Raw genomic sequence first — 23,032 nt, forward strand, 5'->3', positions numbered from 1 at the left:
AAAAGAGAATAATAAATTTATTAATTTTTACGTGTTGTTTCTGGTTACAAAAACGGTAAATATTTTTCCAATTTATTCATTATTCTTGTTTTTTAAATGTTTACTTTGTTCAATTTTCTTTTTAAAAAGTAGTATTTTTGTAACACTAGAATCTATCTTCGATCTTTACATGGTTTGCTATAGAAAATCTTAATTCACTTTGCGTCGTGTTTTTTTTTTAGGAACGTAACCACGACGCAAAGTGAGGTATTGGTGTAATTGCTATTCAAAATATATAAAATTTTCAGCGAAGCCTAAATATCAATTATTAATATAAAAAAATACATATTTGTTTAAAAATGTATATTGTAATGACACTGTGATATATATACTTTGGTAATATTCGCAGTAGTGGTATACCAGTGGTAAAAGACTAACTTGCGATCTTAGGTTCGATTGACGAGATACAATCTTAAATAATAAAGAAAAGGACCAATATTTAGCCACTTCCGCACATGCAGTGGTAGTCGTGCAACAAAGTGCACCGCCCACCAGTGCGCTGACAAATGCGCATGCGGCAAACCATGCGAATTACACAACTGCCACCGTCAAATCACTCAACACGTGTTTCACCCCTCCACGGGGCATCTTCAGGAGTTATGTTACACCGATTAATGCCAAACACAGAGTCAGTAAATAATTCAGATTTTGTGCATTAATTACATATGATTACCACTCTTTACCAACAAGTTTCCTGATGATGAACAGCAGCGTCCTCTGCGTACCATAATACCACACTGATCCCCAGTCCACCTACCAAGTGATTACGGTATATCGCCTAAATATCTATCAGGGAGGCCTAAAGGATGGAATGACTATATCGAAATCGCAGCCGCCACCGAAATAAAATGACAAAAGCCCTTATCATTTTTATGTGTTTTTATAAATATTTGCAATCTACAAGTCTTAATACACCTTGTCAATTTTTTTCATGATTTTCAGGCTGAAAATCGCGGAGACGGACAAAATTATCTATATTTTTTTCTTTAAATATGTTAGATTTAAAATTAGCTTTTAAAACTATATAAAATTAATGTACATCAGTGTTTGATATATAGCCAATATTAAGTTTTTTGTCTCTCCTGAAAAGTTGCATTTTCAGACTTGTCATTTTATTCAGATACAATCCTTTATATAAGAAAAATTAAATGTAATATATGCACAGGAAGCAATTCATTTGGCACTTCTATAGATCTTCCATAAAGCAAACATCACCTAAAACCATTAATGTCAGGAAACAATAACGGTATTTATGATCTAGAAGGGTTGCCAATAAACAAATGAACATGAATAATTAGATAAACAAATTTTAGAAACAATTCTATTGCGCTAAAACGTATTCTAATTATAATTGGTTAAACGTTCACGTGGTTTTGTAATTCAAAATGGACGCCATAGGGTCATTGAACTCATATATATATAAAGAAAGAAAAGTAATATTTCTATTTAACACGAACTTTGATGTCTATGGGATCAATACTCAAAAAAAAAAACTTCAATAAGCCTTCCATCCACGTTCCAGATTCCCGCCTTTTTTGACACATGTCAAACAATTCAATTTCTCAACGTCATTACCAACATGGCGGAACTAGATTTACCGCCAAAATTAATATTCACACAGATTATAATGTTTAAAAACACGAGTTACAGAACCCACTAAACAATGAACGCGGAACCCTAGGATCAAGAAGTGCTATAAACACGCGTGACCTTGAAGCTATTTAAAGATTTTTGTGCACGGTTCTCGGAAATTCTTACCGAGTATTATCTCGAACTTACTAGAACCATATCTGTATTATAAATAGGTGTTGCTCCATGTTGACAGTTCAGTCTTGTTTTTCGAGTTATAAGATTAAGATCTACGATCAGTGATACAAAGTGACTATTTGGCAAGTTATTCGGATAGTGATTTCTTGAGCGGTGTGGAAATGTAGTTTGGACTAAGTGAAAGTATACTTTGTGTTAAAGTAGGGTGACCATCTGATTTGTGAATATAGGACTCCTTGTGAACCAGTGGTGTTTCATTCCGAGTCAGAATGAGTCAGTAAGTAACAATACTATAGATAGATTAATAAACCTGTTTGTATATTTTAACAATAGCTATAACAGTGTTTATTACGTTAAGTTGTAATTTTCCTAAATAATTTAGTACGTAAACATAATGTGTGCATATTTTTTATTATATTTTACCCCCACCAAAAGCAGCCACTTATAGATAAATTGGTTTATTTTATACAATAAATTAAAAAAAATAACAAAAGAAGCAAATGATACTTGTTTTAACAGCTCCTAATAGATATCGAACTGATTATTATTCGTGCGACAGAGATAACGATGTACGAAGCCGAAATTAGCCGAATGTCTCTTTCCAAAGATCGATATGCAATATTAATCGCCGGGTACTGTACAACAATCTTATAAATTGTTCAACCCGTTCTTAATTTAAATAATATATAATGGAACTTACAAAATTTTGTTTTATACATATAGATGAAAAGATTTATATAATCTGTATTTTTATAAATCTGCTAAATTACACAGCGTTTTTAATTCGACAATATACACACAAACAAGATACAACTTCAAACGGTCGTATTTATTGACTGTTGACAGTTACATCGAGTGAACACAACTAGTGGAATAAAATAGAGTAAACATATTAAAAATAATTAAATATATCTTACAATTTAATGTTGCGTGCTTCCTTAAAATTAACGAAACGGAAAAATAAATAAAATTTTAAATATTAACGAACTAAATCTTGATCATTTGATCTCTGTTGCCAGCAAATGTGACGATTTATAAAAATATTTTTGGTCTATGAACTGAAAATTTCAGTGAAGTTATTTACAAAATACATAGTTATTTTGATAGCAAAATTAAATAGTCATAGTATATATAGATAGAAACATATGTACAATAAAATTCCACAAACAATTTCACATTTGTCACTCGATTAATTTAAAATCAATATTAAATAAGTATATTATTGTATTCAAGAATACTATACTGATGTTAATGCGTGGAATTATAAGTTGATGATCACGGGGAAGCTAATTATTGTCGCGTATTTATAAAACTATATTTGTAAAGAGCAACTGTTGAGTTTCTCGCCGGCTCTCAGAACTGCCTTCCGAGATGGTAGCTTCCTGTAGGGACATGGCGACATTTTATGTTGATTGTCGATTCGAAAGTGCTTGTAACACCTGTGCATGTATTTCTTCTTTTCTTCCTTCCTTGCACCGATGAAATAGTTAATTCTCCAGATGCAGGCAACACAAGACAGGTCAACGTGCAGATATTTGCAGGAGATCATTGCCTTGCTGTGGGTATCTATCGATTAAAATTAAAATTTATTTTTTGTCCCATAAATCAACGTCAAGTTGCATCCAAAAAAAAAAAAAATAGTAGTCACATATAGAATACATGGATTGATAAACTTACCTATACCTTGCAGTAGGTGTATATCTCGTGAAAAGAAAAAGATATACAATTATATATTATTTATTATACACCTTACTTAAATTCAAGAGAAAATATTCCCACATTTAACAGTAACTAAATAAAGATTTCAATATTGAATCATAAAATAGGTGATACGTAAACAAAGAGTAATCATAATATTCCGGTGGATAGAAAAATTGAAAAGTCGGTTGGTAGACCATAAATTACGTAAAAAATATGACCACTGGAGGTTATGGATTCAGGAGTAGCGACCACAGATCATGGATAGGGCAATGCTCGGAGTTCCGCAGAAGAAGTGTAGTCACGGACGTTTCTCGAAGAATTTAATATCCGAAGTGGCAGTATATATAGCACGGAGCATATAGCTCGTGTAACTGATGTCAGTTGGAGCCGAAAGGTTCTCGAGGTGGATTGACCCGCAGAAGAAGTGCAGTCACCGACATTGCTCTAAGAATTTCTCGTCCGAAGTGGCAGTATATATAGCACGGAGCATATCGCTCGTGCAACTGATGGCAGTTGGAGCCGAAAGGTTCTCGAGGTGGATTGACTCACAGAAGAATTGCAGTCACCGACGTTTCTCAAAGAATTTCTCGTTCGAAGTGGCAGTATATATAGCACGGAGCATATCGCTCGTGCAACTGATGGCAGTTGGAGCCGAAAGGTTCTCGAGGTGGATTGACCCGCAGAAGAAGTGCAGTCACCGACATTTCTCGAAGAACTTCTCGTCCGAAGTGGCAGTATATATAGCACGGAGCATATCGCTCGTACAACTGATGGCAGTTGGAGCCGAAAGGTTCTCGAGGTGGATTGACCCGCAGAAGAAGTGCAGTCACCGACATTTCTCGAAGAATTTCTCGTCCGAAGTGGCAGTATATATAGCATATCGCTCGTACAACTGATGGCAGTTGGAGCCGAAAGGTTCTCGAGGTGGATTGACCCGCAGAAGAAGTGCAGTCACCGACATTTCTCGAAGAATTTCTCGTCCGAAGTGGCAGTATATATAGCACGGAGCATATCGCTCGTACAACTGATGGCAGTTGGAGCCGAAAGGTTCTCGAGGTGGATTGACCCGCAGAAGAAGTGCAGTCACCGACATTGCTCTAAGAATTTCTCGTCCGAAGTGGCAGTATATATAGCACGGAGCATATCGCTCGTACAACTGATGGCAGTTGGAGCCGAAAGGTTCTCGAGGTGGATTGACCCGCAGAAGAAGTGCAGTCACCGACATTTCTCGAAGAATTTCTCGTCCGAAGTGGCAGTATATATAGCACGGAGCATATCGCTCGTACAACTGATGGCAGTTGGAGCCGAAAGGTTCTCGAGGTGGATTGACCCGCAGAAGAAGTGCAGTCACCGACATTTCTCGAAGAATTTCTCGTCCGAAGTGGCAGTATATATAGCACGGAGCATATCGCTCGTACAACTGATGGCAGTTGGAGCCGAAAGGTTCTCGAGGTGGATTGACCCGCAGAAGAAGTGCAGTCACCGACATTGCTCTAAGAATTTCTCGTCCGAAGTGGCAGTATATATAGCACGGAGCATATCGCTCGTGCAACTGATGGCAGTTGGAGCCGAAAGGTTCTCGAGGTGGATTGACCCACAGAAGAATTGCAGTCACCGACGTTTCTCAAAGAATTTCTCGTCCGAAGTGGCAGTATATATAGCACGGAGCATATCGCTCGTGCAACTGATGGCAGTTGAAGCCGAAAGGTTCTTGAGGTTGATTGACGACATAGTTTCGGATACGGGCAGTGCAGCGATCTCTAGCGAAGGCATATTCCTTACAATGAGCGTCTGGACCTCGGAACGTCAAGGACAGCGATTGACGTCCACGCAAAGTAGACAGACGACCTTTTAAAGTCAACGGAAGACGTTAGATACAGGCCTGTTCCAATCGGTCTCAATGGAAAATTATGGAGAAGGCTTATATACAGCAGTAGATGTTCTACGAATCTACATGGTGATGAAATTAAATATATTATTGATATTTCTTAAAACTGGCAGTTTAGACAAAATTCTAGAAAGTTCCAATGTTAACTGACTAGCTATATACGTTTATTTTATAGTCTACTTTTCAACAACAAAAATATTTAGCACTAATCGGTGTAACATAACTCCTGAAGATGCCCCGTGGAGAGGTGAAACACGTGTTGAGTGAATTAACGGTGGTGGTATAGGATGGACTTCCGCGAGGTAACGCCTGATTCCATTAAATACAAAAATATTTAGAATTCGAATTTCAAAAAAATGATAAGTTCGAAATTTAAATTAGCGATCCGATATAGTTACGCGGAAGTTTGAATAAATTATGATGAAAGAACGCAACTAGCGCACGTGTCGGCTCATAATGTTACATTAATTGTTTATACAATCATCCTGTACTAATAGGCCTGGTACGCATCATTCGTTTCTTAACAAACCTTTCATAACCGCTCTTTATATACAAACTTACTGTAACCTAGCTATTTACGTCTTAATAATGCATTTAATGTATTAATGAATTGGATATCTATGATACCGCAATGCGTGAAGATGAAGGTATTTATTTAATGGAATCGGGCGTTACCTTGCGGAAGTCCATCCTAAACCACCACCGTCAAATCACTCAACACGTGTTTCACCCCTCCACGGGGCATTTTCAGGAGTTATGTTACACCGATTAGTGCCAAACACAGAGACTCTGTAGCATTTGTGTAATTCGCATTGTTTGCCGCATACGCATTTATCTGACTGGCGGGCGGTGCACTTTGTTGCACGACTACCGCTGCATGTGCGGAAGTGGCTAAATATTGGTTCTTTTAAAACATTGATTTTTGAAAAGTGTGTAGCGTACATTTGTTGACAGCAAATTAAAATATTTCCTAAAACTCTTAATTGTACACGCTAGAAAATATAGATCAAAGTACAGTCAATCATCAAAGTCTTATCACACAAGGCAATTTATTCCAGACAACCACAGTTTGAAAATAGTAGAGGGATAAATAACAGATAGTTAATATACAGTAGACAGAACATATATGTATATACAAACATACATACATTTATTCATATATACCTGTAATAAATACAGTATAATACATAATATTAAATTAAAACATCGAACTAACTTGGATCGAATTTGCATCAGAAAAAAAATAAAATACAGATAAAGAAAAAAAATGATTTAGAATAAATTATCATAGGTCTAGTAAATATTACTTAAACATCTTAAAAATAGGTAGTGAGTTAGTACGTCTTATGTTCAGCGGTAAATTCCACAATCGAACGGCTTGTGTGGTGAAAGATTTGGCCGTGAACAGCATTTTAAACGGTTTTATTTAGTTCGACCCGTACGGAATTTATTTGGATCAAAATTAGGAATTGAAATTTAAGCACCTTCCCGTTGTCAGATTGATCTGAAATTTGGTTCACACATTTAATTTAGATGACAATATAATATAATAAAATCAATAACATTATAAATCTAAGATGGCCGCCGATACAAAATAGCGGATTACGTATTTTTCCTTAACCCCCTCAATATGGGTATCAAATGAAAGGGCTACACTAGTAAAACACGATGATTAAGTATGACAAAATTTAAAATTCAAGATGGACGCCGTTCCAATATGGCGGACTAGGTACATATTTTTCCACAACCACCACAATATGGGTATCAAAAAACCGTTTAACTTAAAAGATTTTTAAATGTATTTATTTATTTTAAGATTCTCTATCATGAAAATTTAAATCTAGATTTTGAGATAAAAGAGATTTAAAATAACATTATAGAGTAGATAAAGGATGTGAACATTCCGAAGCTGTGTAAGCAATCGTGTTTGATTCGAAATTCGAAAACGTATTTTTAAATCAACCTGTATCCGTCTTAACATGCGACTACTTTCATACCGTCATATAACTGCCAAATATTTCTATTTTCGCGACAGTAAAAATATGAATTATTTATAAAATACGTAAATGTTATCATATATTGAAATATGTTCTCAAATATTTTCAACCCGAATAATGTTCTTGAAACATTTCATCGAGTACATAAATCTTTGCAAATCACCTCACGAGGTCGTTCAACTCCGTCGAGTCCTATATCTCATTGCTAATAAATGTAATCTCTGCAAGCGAAGTCGTAAATACGATTTTTTAACATAAACAAGTGAAAGCGATATTTTTTTTTCAATATACAAAGGCCAAAGATGCTAGATGAGGTGTAGATATATAACATAGCTCTATTATTTTTAATATATATATATATGCATATATATATATATATATATATATATATATATATATATATATATATGATAAGTATGTGTGTGTATGTATGTATGAGAAGAAAGAAAGAGGGGAACCCAAGAATATGCAGAAGACCGGATGTGGCGACTGCCGTTCAAAGCCTCCGCCGCCTGTATATGTGGCCTTCGCCAAGTATGAGTTAAGCAAGAAAAGGACCAATATTCAGCCACTTCCACACATGCAGCAGTAGTCGTGCAACAAAGTGCAACGCCCGCCAGCCCGCTGATAAATGCGTATGCGGCAAACAATGCGAATTACACAACCGCCATCGCCAAATCACTCAACACGTGTTTCACCCCTCCACGGGCCATCTTCAGGAGTTATGTTACACCGATTAGTGCCAAACACAGATTCAATAAAAACAATAATTGATTTGAATAAATAAAAATAAGAATCGATAAAAAATATTCTTACTATCATTACATTATTTATTATATCTAAGCCTTGATTTGTGTACAGGGTGTTATCACAAAAATCTTATCAGCCAAGGCCTTCCCCCAAAATCGAATAAAAACCAGTCTCGCGTTGCCCACATTCAGGTATATCTTACAACCTCAATTATATCTACTAATCAAAGCCTTTTGGCTCCAATGACAATCGGTTGCAAAGAGCGATGTGTTCTACCTACTGCCTTTTCCGACAAGCAATTCTTCAATGTCGGCAGCTTTGATTCTTCTACAGATCTCCTCTCCATTGCTCTCTCTCTCTCTCTCTCTCTCTCTCTCTCTCTCTCTCTCTCTTAATTCTCAGATCTATATGTCATAACAAAAATTATAATTAAAAACCTAGTAGTCTTATATAGAAATAATAAGAACATCTTGCCTAATTGAAAACAACACAGTTATATCATATTATCGGTTAGTAATTTCGGTGTGGGCAAACTCGAACTGACAGCACATCGCGTTCCCAGTACGTGGGCATTAATCATACATTCAAATCGGCGTTCCGCGTGAAAAGGAACGCGCCGAATATATGTAACGTTCCGCGAAACTGTCGCGAACAAGTCACAAGCGACAGCGGGTTTTTCTTAGCACTTCATATTTTTTCAGTATGTTAAAAATAATAAACCTACAATATAGTCAAAGTCGAGGGTAATCGCCGGCTATTGTGGCGATTGTGTTGGGAGGCATATGCCTTCCAATGGACGTCTATCAGCACATACGTTATTTATATTTTTAAGAGCAGTTTTAGCCCCGTAGAGGATTGAAACTTGCAATCTTATATATTTCACACTTTGTGCATTAATTATATAGTATTACCACTGCTCACAAATAAGTTTCCAGATGATGGGCAGCAGCGACTTCTGTCTACCAACTTAGACATTATGGTAGATATCTTTGGGGGGGTCCTATGCCTTGTAGTGAATTATATTGTTACGTACTGTAGGTTCTGACTCGGAATGAAAGCACCACTGGTTAACAAGTAGTCCTTTATTCACAAATCAGATGGTCACCCTACTTTAACACAAAGTATACTTTCGCCTAGTCAGAACTACACTTCTAAATCGCTCAAGAAATCACTGCGCAAATAACTTACCAAGTGGTCACTTTGTATCACTGATCGTAGATCTTAATCTTATAACTCGAAAAACAACATTGAACTGTCGACATGGGGAATACACTTATTTATATTATGGATAAAGTTCTAGTAAGTTCGAGATAGTACTTTGTTATAATTTCCGAGAACCGTACACAAAAATCTATAAATCATTTCAAGTTTCGTGTTTACGTCACTTCTTGATCCTAGGGTTCCGTGTTTATTGTTAATAGGGTTCTGTAAACTGTGCTATGTAACAATATTTAAGAAAAGGACCAATATTTAGCCACTTCCACACTTGCAGTGGTAGTCGTACAACAAGATGCACCGCCCGCTAGCCCGCTGATAAATGCGCATACGGCAAACAATGCAAATTACACAACTACCACCGTTAAATCACTCAACACGTGTTTCACCCCTCCACGGGGCATCTTCAGGAGTTATGTTACACCAATTAGTACCAAACACAGAGTGACTAGACTAGACAGGACTAGTAACAATATATAAGCTGATATAAATGTATGAAATAAAAATATGAATCGCGATAAACTTATCACTTGGACCACATCTCGTGTATATTTTTAAAGCTTCCAAGGAACGCTAACAAAACCGGCCGTTTCATTTTCTTTGACTCATTAACCAGCTGTTCGTTAGCGAGTACAGGATATAAATTATATTTCTCTCCTCGAAAGAAGATTTGTGTACTTCTTCATCAGCAAAAGATTTACTGTCGGCAATTTACAAAAGAGATCTTTTTAAAACTAGTTTAGTTAGAATATACATATTATAATCAATTCAAATGGAGAACATAGTATATTTACAAGGCACCGTAAAATACTGAATGCAGGTATTTGTGTGTATTAAAAGTAAATTGACGAAAATGGCTTATTATTCAATAAACGAATATTTAAATGACAAGAATCCTTGCCAGTGATGTCGCCTGGTTTGATTTCATTTAAGCTATATCTGATAAAGTGTATATATGTAAATCTATTTTAAAATTTATTAAAAGATGTGTTTTTGTGGAGATTCTTTCTCCTTCTTCTACACAACTATAACACCTTGAAAAGCAGAGTAGAGTTAAAAATAAAACAGATGAAAGAAAATATATATGTTGACGATCAATAAGAGTTCTGTTAAAAGTTACAATGTTGAGTAAATGAATTTTATCTCTCTATCTATCAATATGTCTATCTCTATCTTTACAAAATTTATGATAAACGTTCCATTTTTAAACAATGACGTTTCAAATATATTTAGTTAAGCGTATACACAGAGGATTTTAATCGCCTTTCGTTCTGAAATCATTCCACAACAAGTACAATAGGATTATTTTCTATATAAATTATTGTATGCATCTAAGCTGATGATCTGAAGATGGCTTCCTCATCAGTTATCATCACTACTTCATCATCTTGGTTCATACAATTACTACAATTGATTGCTCACATACTTCCTTCTTAATATATGTCAAGTTCTTAGCTATTCATTCATAAAACATTCGTAATATGCCATAAAGCAGGTCATTTTACTTTCTCTGCGAACTGGTTTCCGCAACCAAGCGGCACTTGGTTCATTTTGCGTCAGTGGTTAGTCTTGAACCAACCCAACTCCTCGAGGAATCCCTGCAGATCCTTGATGTCACTGATCCTAGAGCAGCATGCAGATGCTACTCCCGTATACGTAGAATATGGGCAACAGTGTCATCCTCTTCCAGGTACATTTACTGAGAACTGTCTATACTTAAAGACCATGACTTGTGAAGTTCCTCACCAGGAGTAGTCGTGGTCACAGTCAGAACATGGTGTCATAGAACCGGCAGTTTACAGTAAGGATTGTCTTTTTTGCTTGTCGGAAGTCATTTCTTGACCATAGCTCTCATATTGACTCCTAGTACGCTCCGATACGAGACATCTGGTCTTACCTATTGGTAGTGGGAGGACGAGCTTCTGGCTGTAAACGATCACGCTGGAACCTCTCCAGGCCAGTTCATCTGCATCATCGCTGCCTCTGGAGCCGCTATGACGTTTTTTTCCACTGTAGTGATACAAGGCTGTTACAACAAGGTTGTTACTCGAAGCTTTTTTCATTCCTGAATTTCAACACGAATAAGCCTATATCTGCCCTATTTAATACCTTTACCTCCAGTCCTATCATTATTCGATAGACACTTAAATTTCAACAAAGCCTTATTTACGTATATTAAACAAAATTTAAAAAAGTCACAACCTTTACTATCACGTCACTAAAATAGCATAGAAGAACATTGTTCTAATTACAAAATAAACTGTAAAAATCTTATATTTCTTTTTTGTTAATAACTTTTAGTACTGTCAAATACTACATGCCAGTATGTGTAATGTTATTTCGCATGTAATTTCTCTCTATAAGATATACTGTGTGCTTAAAGTATTTTTTTAGGCTACGGATTTAATTATAATTTTAGTTAAAAAATAAAAAAATATTATCTTAGCGGTAGAACGGTATAACTATTGCAAAATTCACGATATACAAATATTTCATTTGGTCTTCACAGATCAAGATGAGCGTCGTGGAAACCAGCACAGAAGAGGCGCCAGCACCTCCAGCCCCCGCTGTTCCAGGGGCTCCAGCTGCTCCCGGGGCACCCGATGGCACCGGACCTCTGATACCTGTTCCAGTTGCCCCCCGAAAACCTCCGCGAAGAGGTCCCAAGGTCCAACAGGAGCGTCCAAAGAGAGCCCTCTTCTGTCTCACACTAAAGAACCCATTAAGAAAACTATGCATAGATATAGTTGAATGGAAGTATCCTTTTTAAATTTTACTTGTATAAGTGAAGGTATTACACAAAAACGTAACTGATTTTCCAAGGAACTGTGATATATCATGTCAGCTGATAGACGTCCACTGTAAGGTAATGGCTTCCTCCAAAGATCATCACGATGACCAGTATCCAATGACTGATCAGGTGCTAACCCACGTACCAGCTATCGAATAGCCTGGACCGGCGCATACGCAGTTCCCAAGCTTTACTATCTTCTATGAATTCATTTACTGTATAGTAACCATTAGCATGAAATTATTTATCCTTTGCTAGTATATGTAAAAGCCCGAGACAGCCTTCCTTTAGGTTCTCTATCTAAAAAGGCTTTAGGATAAGTGCGTCTGCGTCGTATGTGCCCGAACACCAATCTACAAGTACAACTTGGGCAGGAATGTAAGTTTAAAAAAAAACTGTGCAATAGAAAAATTAAATTAAATGTCTCTACTAAAATAATTATTATATACCAAAATATATTCTCTGTTTTGTCCGCCGTCTCAAATAATATGATTATAATTGCATTGTCATATTTTAGTATATAATATACTACTCAAAACAAAATAGGGCCTACATCATTTTGCCCCTTAATTTATGTGCATACATGATTATTAAATATTTACAATTAGTCGATGTTGAATTAAGGTTTTACACATTAAGTAAACACAAAATAACGTTTGAATTGTTTAATTTTATCGCAATACACTCAAATACACATTTTTAGAGAAAATGAGCACTAAGTAAGTCAATAAAAACTTTTATAGTCACTGTTTGTTTTTTATAAACTTGCCGGGAGCTTTATATATATATATATATATATATATATACATATTTTAGGGGGACCGGAAAGTAATGTCACTTTCTCCAGTTAAATTCAATAATATATTCGCTTTCGTTATCAACAATCTTTTGCCGTCTAGTATACAAATCAATGCCGGAGCGGTAAAAATAAATCAGTTTTTCTGTAAAATATATCGAGATAGCATTTTGGATATCAAAATTTTCTATTTTTTACCATAAGGACAATGTAGCAGTGATTGAAGGATTGCAATATATATATATGTGAAAGATTTCTACCAATGTTCTGACTCATCACAATATCTCTGAAATCATTGTCCTGAAATTTCGTACGAATATTACATTCATCTAGCAAAAGTCAGCTAAGAAAAGGTTTTACAAAATTTTTCCCACAAGATGAGTAGAGGTTCCTTTAAGTGTGGGAAAGAGGCTGTGCACAACATATTCCTTTATATTTCTATTCCTCGCAATTTTCCTATTTCTTCTCTTCATTAGAACATTATTAATTCTTTAATGAAGATAAAACTTAGTCAAAATGGTTGTACCGTTCTTAACATGCATATATGATGATATGCAACGCCAAGACAAAAAAAATGTTTGTTTTCATAATTTAGAGTAGCTATGCTATTTCATTTATTATTACCTTCCATGATTCTGATAGAATCTAAGACTGCTGCTCATTTGAAAACTTGTTTGTGTGCAATGCCAGTAATTCAATTTCATTCTTTATTCAAATATTCAATAAAATATATCTCTTTAAGATGTCATCAAGTCTACCAGCTGTTCGGTTGAAAGACCACCGACCGGAGAAGAACAGTCGAAAGAAAGGCACATTTAGTTTTTTCTTTTAATAATTTTAAATATACATTTAATGAACACTAAAATAGCATTGTGAACATCCTACGTAGCGCTTGAGTATGCGCTGTTATAACAGTGTTAATTAAAAATAGCATCAAAAAAATAGTTTCAGCGCATAACGCCGAAACAAATTCTCTTGAAGTCGTGTTTTATTCGTTTTAATGTTGCCATTATCCAATTCGTAACGCGTTAAATACAGTTTGTGTATGATTTTAACCACAAACTAGCAACTTTGAATTCTTCGGACCAGTTTTTAATTTTTTTTTCCTGCTAGATATTTCTTGTACTTCGCTATATATATTAGGACCTTGAATAAGTTCTCGCTGTTTTTTGAAAGATGGCGTTGCGGCACTCTGTGCCTGGAATTTAGTACGGTAACAAATCACCAAAGTAGTGCTATATGTAACCTCAAATTATAGTAGAATAGAGTTTACCACAGTGTCAACTACATATTTATTTGCCTTTTGTGAAAATGTGTACTTTAGTGCTAAATAAAGTGTTTTTGCGGGGAATTTTATTGCACTGCTTTATTCAGAAAAAATCTGCAGCAGAAGCACACAGAATTCTCGCTGAGACACATGGTGACAATTCTTTGTCGAATACAACGTGCAGATACTGGTTTAGGCGCTTCAAAAGTAATGTTGACCTGATATATATATATATATACATATATATATATATATATATATATACGAAAGCTTTCGTATATAGCTTTTTTATATGTTATTATTATACAACTAAACAGACCAGGGGCGGCCTAACCTATAGCACAAGGGCGCCGCCGTCTCATGTAGCGCCGCGGCGCCTCTGAATTCTATGGACAGCGAAACAGAATTTCGAACACATTTCGCTTTTATTTCTCTGTCCAGAAAACTTAAAACACCAAACGAAACATGAACTATCGCGGTTCGCTTAGTTTCGTAACAGAGATGTGCTACAGTCATAAAAACAACGAGTGTTATTCTGCCGTCATAAGAAGAAAGGCCGTAACTTATACCATACTGTAAGCTATACCTACTTATAAAATAGCTTGTTGGAATATGAAAAAACTTTCTTGTTACGACGGCAAAGTTAATATTTATCGCCAGGGGGGGAGTCAGGCCTAGGGAGCGCCAGGGTTTCATTGCACACGGGCGCTACACGAGCTAAAGCCGCCCCTGAAACAGAAGAGTGTGCTTCTTGGTTTATTCTTTATATACATCTATACACGGTTGAAATCCCTTCAACCCGCAATAAGCGTTTTGCTATTACCTTTTATAGTACGAACAGCCGAGGTATGAAACAACCTACAGGCTTCGTTGTTTCCAGCCAACTATATTAGAGCCTTCAAAATAATATTGAATGGGTTGCTTCTAGGCAAGCGTGTAATATAGAACTCGTCATCGCTTATCATCAGGCAAGACAGTTGCAAAATGCTTTGCATAAAGTCGATAAAAAGTAAGAAAATGACCAATATTTAGCCACTATTTAGTTATGGAGACACTCTGTGTTTGGCACTAATCGGTGTAACATAACTCCTGAAGATGCCCCGTGGAGGGGTGAAACACGTGTTGAGTGATTTGGTGGTGGCGGTTGTGTGATTCGCATTATTTGCCGCATACGCATTTATCAGCGGGCTGGCGGGCGGTGCATTTCATTGCACGACTACCACTGCACGTGCGGAAGTGGCTAAATATTGGTCCTTTTCTTACTTAGGATGGACTTCAGCGGGGTGACGCCTGATTCCATTAAATAAGTCGATAAAAAAGACTAGAAAGTTTATTCTAAATATTCCTTTTAGGTAAATACGGGTTTTTGAAGCTATATAGAGAAGTTTTTACTAGCTTTCTACTTCAAAAGTTTTTTTGTTTTACATATAGTTATAACTTGAAAATCTTGAATTATAGAGTGAATAGGTTTATTCTAGACAAGCATGTAACATCGTATACCTGATCACCTGTCATCAGGCAAGACAGAGGTCAATCGCTTCCTACCTACCAAAAATAATATATAAAAAGACTATTATATTTAATATTTAGTTATCTCCTGATATAAAAATTTGGTGTAATACGCATCATCTTTTCGTCATTCTAACCGTAGGAAGTTTCATCCATGTTTGGAACACCCTATATAAAAATAAAAGGTTGCTGAATTATAAATAAATAATGATAACATAGCAGAAAAATTCAGTTTACTATATATCGTGTAATAAAAATTGGTAAAAAAACTTTTAAATTAAACGGTTTTTTAAACGGTTTTATTTGATACCCATATTGTGGTGGTTGTGGAAAAATATGTACCTAGTCCGCCATATTGGAACGGCGTCCATCTTGAATTTTAAATTTTGACATAATCATCGTATTTTACTAGTGTAGCCCTTTCATTTGATACCCATATTGAGGGGGTTAAGGAAAAATATGTAATCCGCCATTTTGTATCGGCGGCCATCTTAGATTTATAATGTTATTGATTTTATTATATTGTATTGTCATCTAAATTAAATGTGTGTACCAAATTTCAGATCAATCTAACAACGGGAAGGTGCTTAAATTTCAATTTCTAATTTTGACCCAAATAAATAGACAAATAAATTTCGTACGGGTCGAACTAAATAAAACCGTTTAAAAATTGTGTAATATTTGTCTCTGCAGACCTTATACTGCCAGAAGTTATAGCCTGTCGCATTCCAATAGAAGAGTGATCATTTTATATATACTTAAGAGCTGTTATTCACCCCTTAAAACTTTTACACAGATCAGCTTACTTATATAAAAAAGTTACTTAAAAATTCGAATTCAGCAAAGTTATTTGATACAGCGATCATGTATGACAAGTTTGTTGAATCGTAGTTTAAACGCCCGTTCCTGAGTCGAAGCACGTTCGCAACTTAACCTAACTTTGCCGCAGGCGTAGAAAACTTAATGTCAAATGCAAGTGATAACTTAGTTCTCGCTTTACGGTTCGTATAACTTGACAGATGTCGTTTGTTTTTTGGAATTAATTTGTTATATTTTTTTTGTTGAAATATCATAGTGACCGGAATATAATGACATAATATAAGATAATTTAATTAAGCAAATAAAAAAAATTGTGATATTCCAAAAGCATAACACAGTATTGTTTCTTTAAAACCGAAAGCGAATGTCTACAAAAGTATGACTAACTTTATTATATCTAGAGAAACATATATTAATATTAGGTGGACCAGAAAGTAATGTCGATTTCTTAAGTTAAATTCACACGATTACATTTTTAACAAGTTTTTATTTCTGATTAACAATATATTCATATTCGTTATCAACAACCTTTTGCCATTTAGTATACAAATCAATACCTTCGATCGGTTTTTCTGTAAAATATGTCGATAGGCGACAATACTTTCCGGTCCCCCTAATACAAAATCAAAACTATCACTATTTAATTATTGTTTATTTTATTTTATTACCATATTAACTTTAAGTTGTCTACTACTAGACATGGACCTCTAGTATAAATTTCAATCCGGTTTTAAACAGTCTGTTTCCAGGACTTTCCAAGGGCTTTAACAAGGTCTTAACCCTTAATAGCCTAGAGTTTCAATTTTGATACCAATCTTTTAAACCGAATGTTCACATTACTATTAGTTTTTTTTATAAGTTAGCTGTACGTATTTTACTGTTGTATAATATTCTTTCCAACGAAATAAAAAAAAATCAATTTTTCCTTTCATCTAGACCCTCAAGAAAACACAGTAATATTAAAAAAAATCTTTTTCCTAAATCAGGCTATTAAGGGTTAATAAGATGACGGTTTATAGGACTCCAATGTACAGCCTTAGGGCACCAACCAACCGGCGCGGTATGTAACCAGACCACTGAAAATTCCTCGTTCGATCGTCTATGGATGATCGTATACATTGCTCGTTAAATGACTGTGCGCTTCGCCCAAAGTAAGAGGTCACGTAGCAATGTACGTTATATCTTCGTTCAATATTAACAACTGCTGAACTATATTTGCGACTTTCATTCGTATGTAAGTAGAGTTATTAAATTTTATTAACAGACAGACAAATTTCATTTAAACGCGCAATGTATAATATATTTTTACAAAAATTCTCTTTCTTTTTATATTTTATACGTACGTGATAATACTTTAATATTATTTATTATCTGTCAACATTCTAAATATGACATTAAATGTTGGCGCGGTACGATTTTATTCGTTTTTTTTTTTATTATTTGTAACATCATCGTTCTTTTTATGAAATCGCCTTTGAAGTAATTTATTACGTGCCTGTATTTTTATTAATATGTGTAGTTTGTTTTATTTATTTATATCCACTGTCTTTTGTACGTCAACAAAAGTAAGTGTGTGAAATAATAGAAGTTGATATCGCAAGCGGTTCCAACATTGAAGACAATCATTATATATACACACACACACACACACACACACATATATATATATATATATATATATATATATATATATATATATATATATGTATATATATATATATATATCACATTGAAAGATCGACGTCCTTTTATGGACGCCACTACACTTAAAAATATTTGTTTTGGCCATTTTAACTGTTCAGAACTGTAGTCCAAAGTAAATTTTGGAATTCGTTCTAAATATCTCTTATTCTATCAACCGCTAAGACAAATATCTGTAAACGTGGATCATACAAGATGTGTGATTTCAACAATTCATTTATTAGTGATATTGACATATTCTCGTGCTCTCTTGTATCTTTTAAAAGACAATTTCATTCGAAATTATTGAATACACACAATACAATTTAAACCTCATTGGAATGTAACTGCTTGCTTTGACTCGTAATTATTATTGTCTGTTCTGCAGAATGCGCTGGATTATTGATACCTGTTTAGTAATGTTTTTGTTTTGTTTTATTATTGTTTGAATTTGATTCATTAAATGTTCTTAGTGAGATAGTTATAAGGTAACAATTGTAATTAATTTATATTTCTAAGTTTGTAATTTTTTACTGCCTTTTGTTACTGTTTATCTCCAATAAAAACAAATTAACTAGTTAAGCTATAACTTGTTTGTATATATATAACCGGCATTTGTCTTCTACGAAAGCCGCTAACTTTATTATATCATCGATCTATTTGGAGGCCTACCCACTTGAATCTTCTGCGGGTCTTCACATTTCTGATTGAATCTCATATCTCCGAACATCTTCTCTTTTGAGCCGATCGGAGCCTACTGTAAGATTAAAGCCTCCGTTAAAAGATAGTCATGATAATAGTAACAGCGCTGCTTGTTGCATAACTACATGGTCGGTCTTCATCTTCGGTTCGTGGTCGTCACTTAAAAGGAACTTTTGACCCCAACGGCCATCGATAACACGAGCTATCCGCACTGCTCATAACCACTTCAAATGTGCAATTCTTTGAATTACATCAGTGATCTCGATGCTTCTGCATGTCACCTCATTTCTAGTTAGACCTCGCAACTCTGAACATCTTCTTATCAGCTAGTATAAGCTCAAAGCTCACCTCTTATAAAGCAAATCACTTCGACTTAAAATATATCATCAGTCCACCTCGTGGGATGTCCAAACCCACTAGGTCTACCGTCTTCCTCCCATTACCATTTCAGTCGACCAATTCTTCGAGGTACGTCTTTGTCTTGATTCTTCTGCAGATGTCATTTCTAGTTGAATCTCGCTGTGAAACTCCGAACGCAGCCCTCTCCACTGTTCTCTGGGTGACATTGAACCTTATGAAACACACGTCGTCGGTGATCACGTCTCGGATCCGTATATCATCACCGGTAACACACTTTGATCAATGACCTTCACTTTACCGAACGAACTAATGATTATTTATTTATTTATCTAATATTCTTTATTGTACACGTTAAGATAGATTTAATAAGTTTTACAATAATATACAAAAAGTACAATGGGCGATCTTATCACACAAGGCAATCTCTTACAGACAAAAAGGTAAAGGTACTAATAATGGGTAGTTTACGTGTACAAAAAATACATATTTACAAACAAACGAACATAAACATACATAGACATACATACATACATATATAACATATATACTTATAATAAAAAAGGTTTAATACGTATTATAAATATAATACAAAAATAAATAAAAACATCTAATTGACTTCGATCAGTGTTGGTTCTATGATCAAAGAATAAAATTTTAAATCTAATCATTACCATTAGCGAGTAAAGTCACATGCAAACATATGTATAGTATATTTATATCTATCGAGAATGAATAGCTCGATGCCATCACTCCTAATCATCCGTCGATTTGAATCCGTGCCAACTGTCTGTCCATATTATCGTTTTCAAATTATCTAATCAAATTCTCGCTTTTAACCTATATTTTAATTTATTTTAGTAATAAACGTAGACAGATATGCTATCGCTGTACCGTATTTTAGATTCAAGATACAGATTCAGTACATATATACACATAGTATTGAATTTGACGGTATAAACGAAGTTGTCAATTTGCTAAATTTAAACACGACTTGTATTAGTGCAGAGTTCCCCAAACTTTTTTGTGTCGTAGACCCCTTGCCATGTTTTTCCGTGTTGGGTAGACCCCCTACTTACCTGATATTGATTTCCTGTAAATTTCTAACTGTAGTGAAGTTTAGTGTTAAAAACTTAATGTAAAAACACATGTTAATTTATACATTTATTAATTGAATTTAAATTAAAACTACTCAAAATAAAATTTTGTATCTGTTATGTAAAATATACGTAACATTAAATAAATGCATGAAGTGGCTAAATATTCGTCCTTTTCTTACTTACTAATATGTCGTACTATTTCAGTTACTTCTGTTCATCTACGAATCTCCTCGTTTCTGTGGAGCAATCCCTAGCAACCTTCTCTATGGTTCAGGCATACATATCTTCTGTAATAATTTCGAACTATGGATTCATCGTCATTTTAGCCATAGGGAGTATACTTCTGGATATATGACTCTCCCATATTTACAATAGAGCCTATGAAAAGCAGCCTACATCCTGTATTAGTCCACACTCTACAATATTAAGGCTTTAGCGGCTTTGTGTTCGCTAAATGACCAGCTTACAACCACTTCAACTAGCTAATCCTCTAAGTTATTGTCGTGTACTTTAGTTTATTTGATCTAGTAATTTACGATTCAGTATATTCTTCAATATGTATCGTAACAACTGTTTTTAATTATCCAATAAACATGCGAAAAAATTACCTGAAAATTTCTAAATTTTTAACTTCTGACGAACGAATGTAATTTTATAAATTCGTTGAAAAAATATATATATATATTTAAACCGCTGAAAGATTCAGTCTACAGGTATGTATATTTGTCATCGACATTCGAGAGGAGTTTTGAATTTTAAAAAAAAATGGACAACTGCCAAATAGCATACATTTGTGAATCTACTTCCGATTATATTGATGAATCACTTATTTATTCATATATGTTACGAATTGTAAGGAATTCTCGTAGAATCAACCTTCAATTGTACATGTAGTATCAACTTACCTTTCTACTATTTACACAAAGCAAATTTTAGAGCTCTTCTATCAACAAGAAAATCGGTGATAACTCGGAAAAACTTTTGGTCGCTGAAAAATTAGATACACATAAACCACGAGGTTGCTTCCTCATGCGCCAGTATGAGGAGTCTGAAACATGCATCGATACTGCAATAGCTGATGCAATACATACAGTAGAAGACAATAACAGGTAGCATAATGAGCGCGCAGAGAGTATCGTCTCCTTCACACGACCACCTGCGCCCATCACTCCTGAAGTTCAGAAAAAGAATTGTGCAGATTAATAAAAGCAAATAAGACTCAGGGGTAGAAAATGGTAAGAGTTGCAAGAGTCGAGAGATTTATTAAGGCATACAGGTAAAATAATGTAAAATTATTGTAATTAAGAGTAGGCCATTTACAGTCAAATTGAAAAACAACAAAATATATGTTACAAACGATGTAAAGAAGAAGTTGGAAGGAAGACGATGCGTGAAAGAGAATTAATTAACCATACCATAAGTTAATTTTATTCTTGTTGATTAAAATATAAAAAGAAAATTTATGTATAAGCTGGTTTTAAAATCATCGTGTCTTATATCGAAAATTCTGAATCGCGGAAGCGTTTCCATATAAACACGTTCGACATCATTCCGTGAAACATTTAGCTTATTGCGATGATTTGTAATAAGAAAAGAATTTACCAACACATTTTCGTTTGGCAAGACAGGAAGCAATACTTCCTGGCGTCAAACAGGGAATTCTTCGGTTCCATTCATGCATTCGTTGCTTGGCAAGCCGCCATGTTTTTTTTTCCCGCGCTTTGTTCTTACACCGGGACCAATAAGCTTTACCTAAAGAATGCCTTTTGTATTATTAATTCATCTTTATATAATTTTTCTTAACACAGATTAAAAATAGTTTAATGTAAAAAAAAGTTAAATTATTTTTACAAGATCGACTGACATTGTCAAAGTCACGGGAAGTAGTTAAATGCGGTTGGTGAAAAGATTTTAATAATTCTTCTAATTACTCTATTAAGGATATTGAATGTCATCACAAAGAAACTAATCTGAGTTTGGATCGTTTGAAAGTCATAGTTTTAAATTAAAAAATACACCAATACCTCACTTTGCGTCGTGGTTACGTACCAAAAAAATACGACGCTAATTGAAACGCCGCAAAGTGAATTAAGATTTTCTATAGCAAACCATGTATAAATCGAAGATAGATTTCAGGGTTATGAAAATACAACTTTTTAAAAAGATAATTGTACAAAGTAAACATTTAAAAACCAAAATAATATAACTCTGCCAATAAAGAAATTGTAAAAATATATACCATTTTTGTAACCAGAAACAACACGTTAAAATTTATATAAATTTATTATTCTCTTTTTAAAAAAAAGCACAACACACTACATTGCAACACACTACTTAATTGAAACTGAACTCCAAAATTAGCAAAACAAAATGAAAATAAAACTGTATTAAAATTGCGTTGATTTTTAGTTAGAAAGGGAATCCCCGAGTTTTGATGGCATGGCGCAATTAGAAACAAAAGTGTTGCCATCTTTTAGAAAAAAAAGAAAATTTCAAAAAAAAATTAAAGACTCGAACCCAAAACAACGCAACCTCGAAAATCTAACGACGCACAGTGGAAATTAGTACTAATTAAGCAGAGACGCAACTTCGGAAAACAACGAAAAACGAGGTATTGGTGTATGTCATTATAGTACAACCACTATTACATACGG

At 34.6% G+C, this 23,032-nt stretch overlaps 1 protein-coding gene across 1 annotated transcript in view; it reads left to right on the top strand.

The window, feature by feature from the left end:
* Positions 1-11,872: 11,872 nt before the first annotated feature.
* Positions 11,873-23,032, top strand: part of LOC137925186 (muscle calcium channel subunit alpha-1-like) — a 76,948-nt gene continuing 65,788 nt past the window's right edge. The window contains exon 1 of the mRNA XM_068768583.1: positions 11,873-12,114. Within this exon, the coding sequence (XP_068624684.1) occupies positions 11,873-12,114 (242 nt within the window). The remainder of the gene's footprint in view (positions 12,115-23,032) is intronic.

Source organism: Battus philenor, unplaced genomic scaffold, assembly GCF_028537555.1.
Source record: "Battus philenor isolate CCGP_79_NKW_IND1 unplaced genomic scaffold, ilBatPhil1.0.hap1 SCAF_26, whole genome shotgun sequence".
NCBI classification, from domain to species: Eukaryota; Metazoa; Arthropoda; class Insecta; order Lepidoptera; family Papilionidae; genus Battus; species Battus philenor.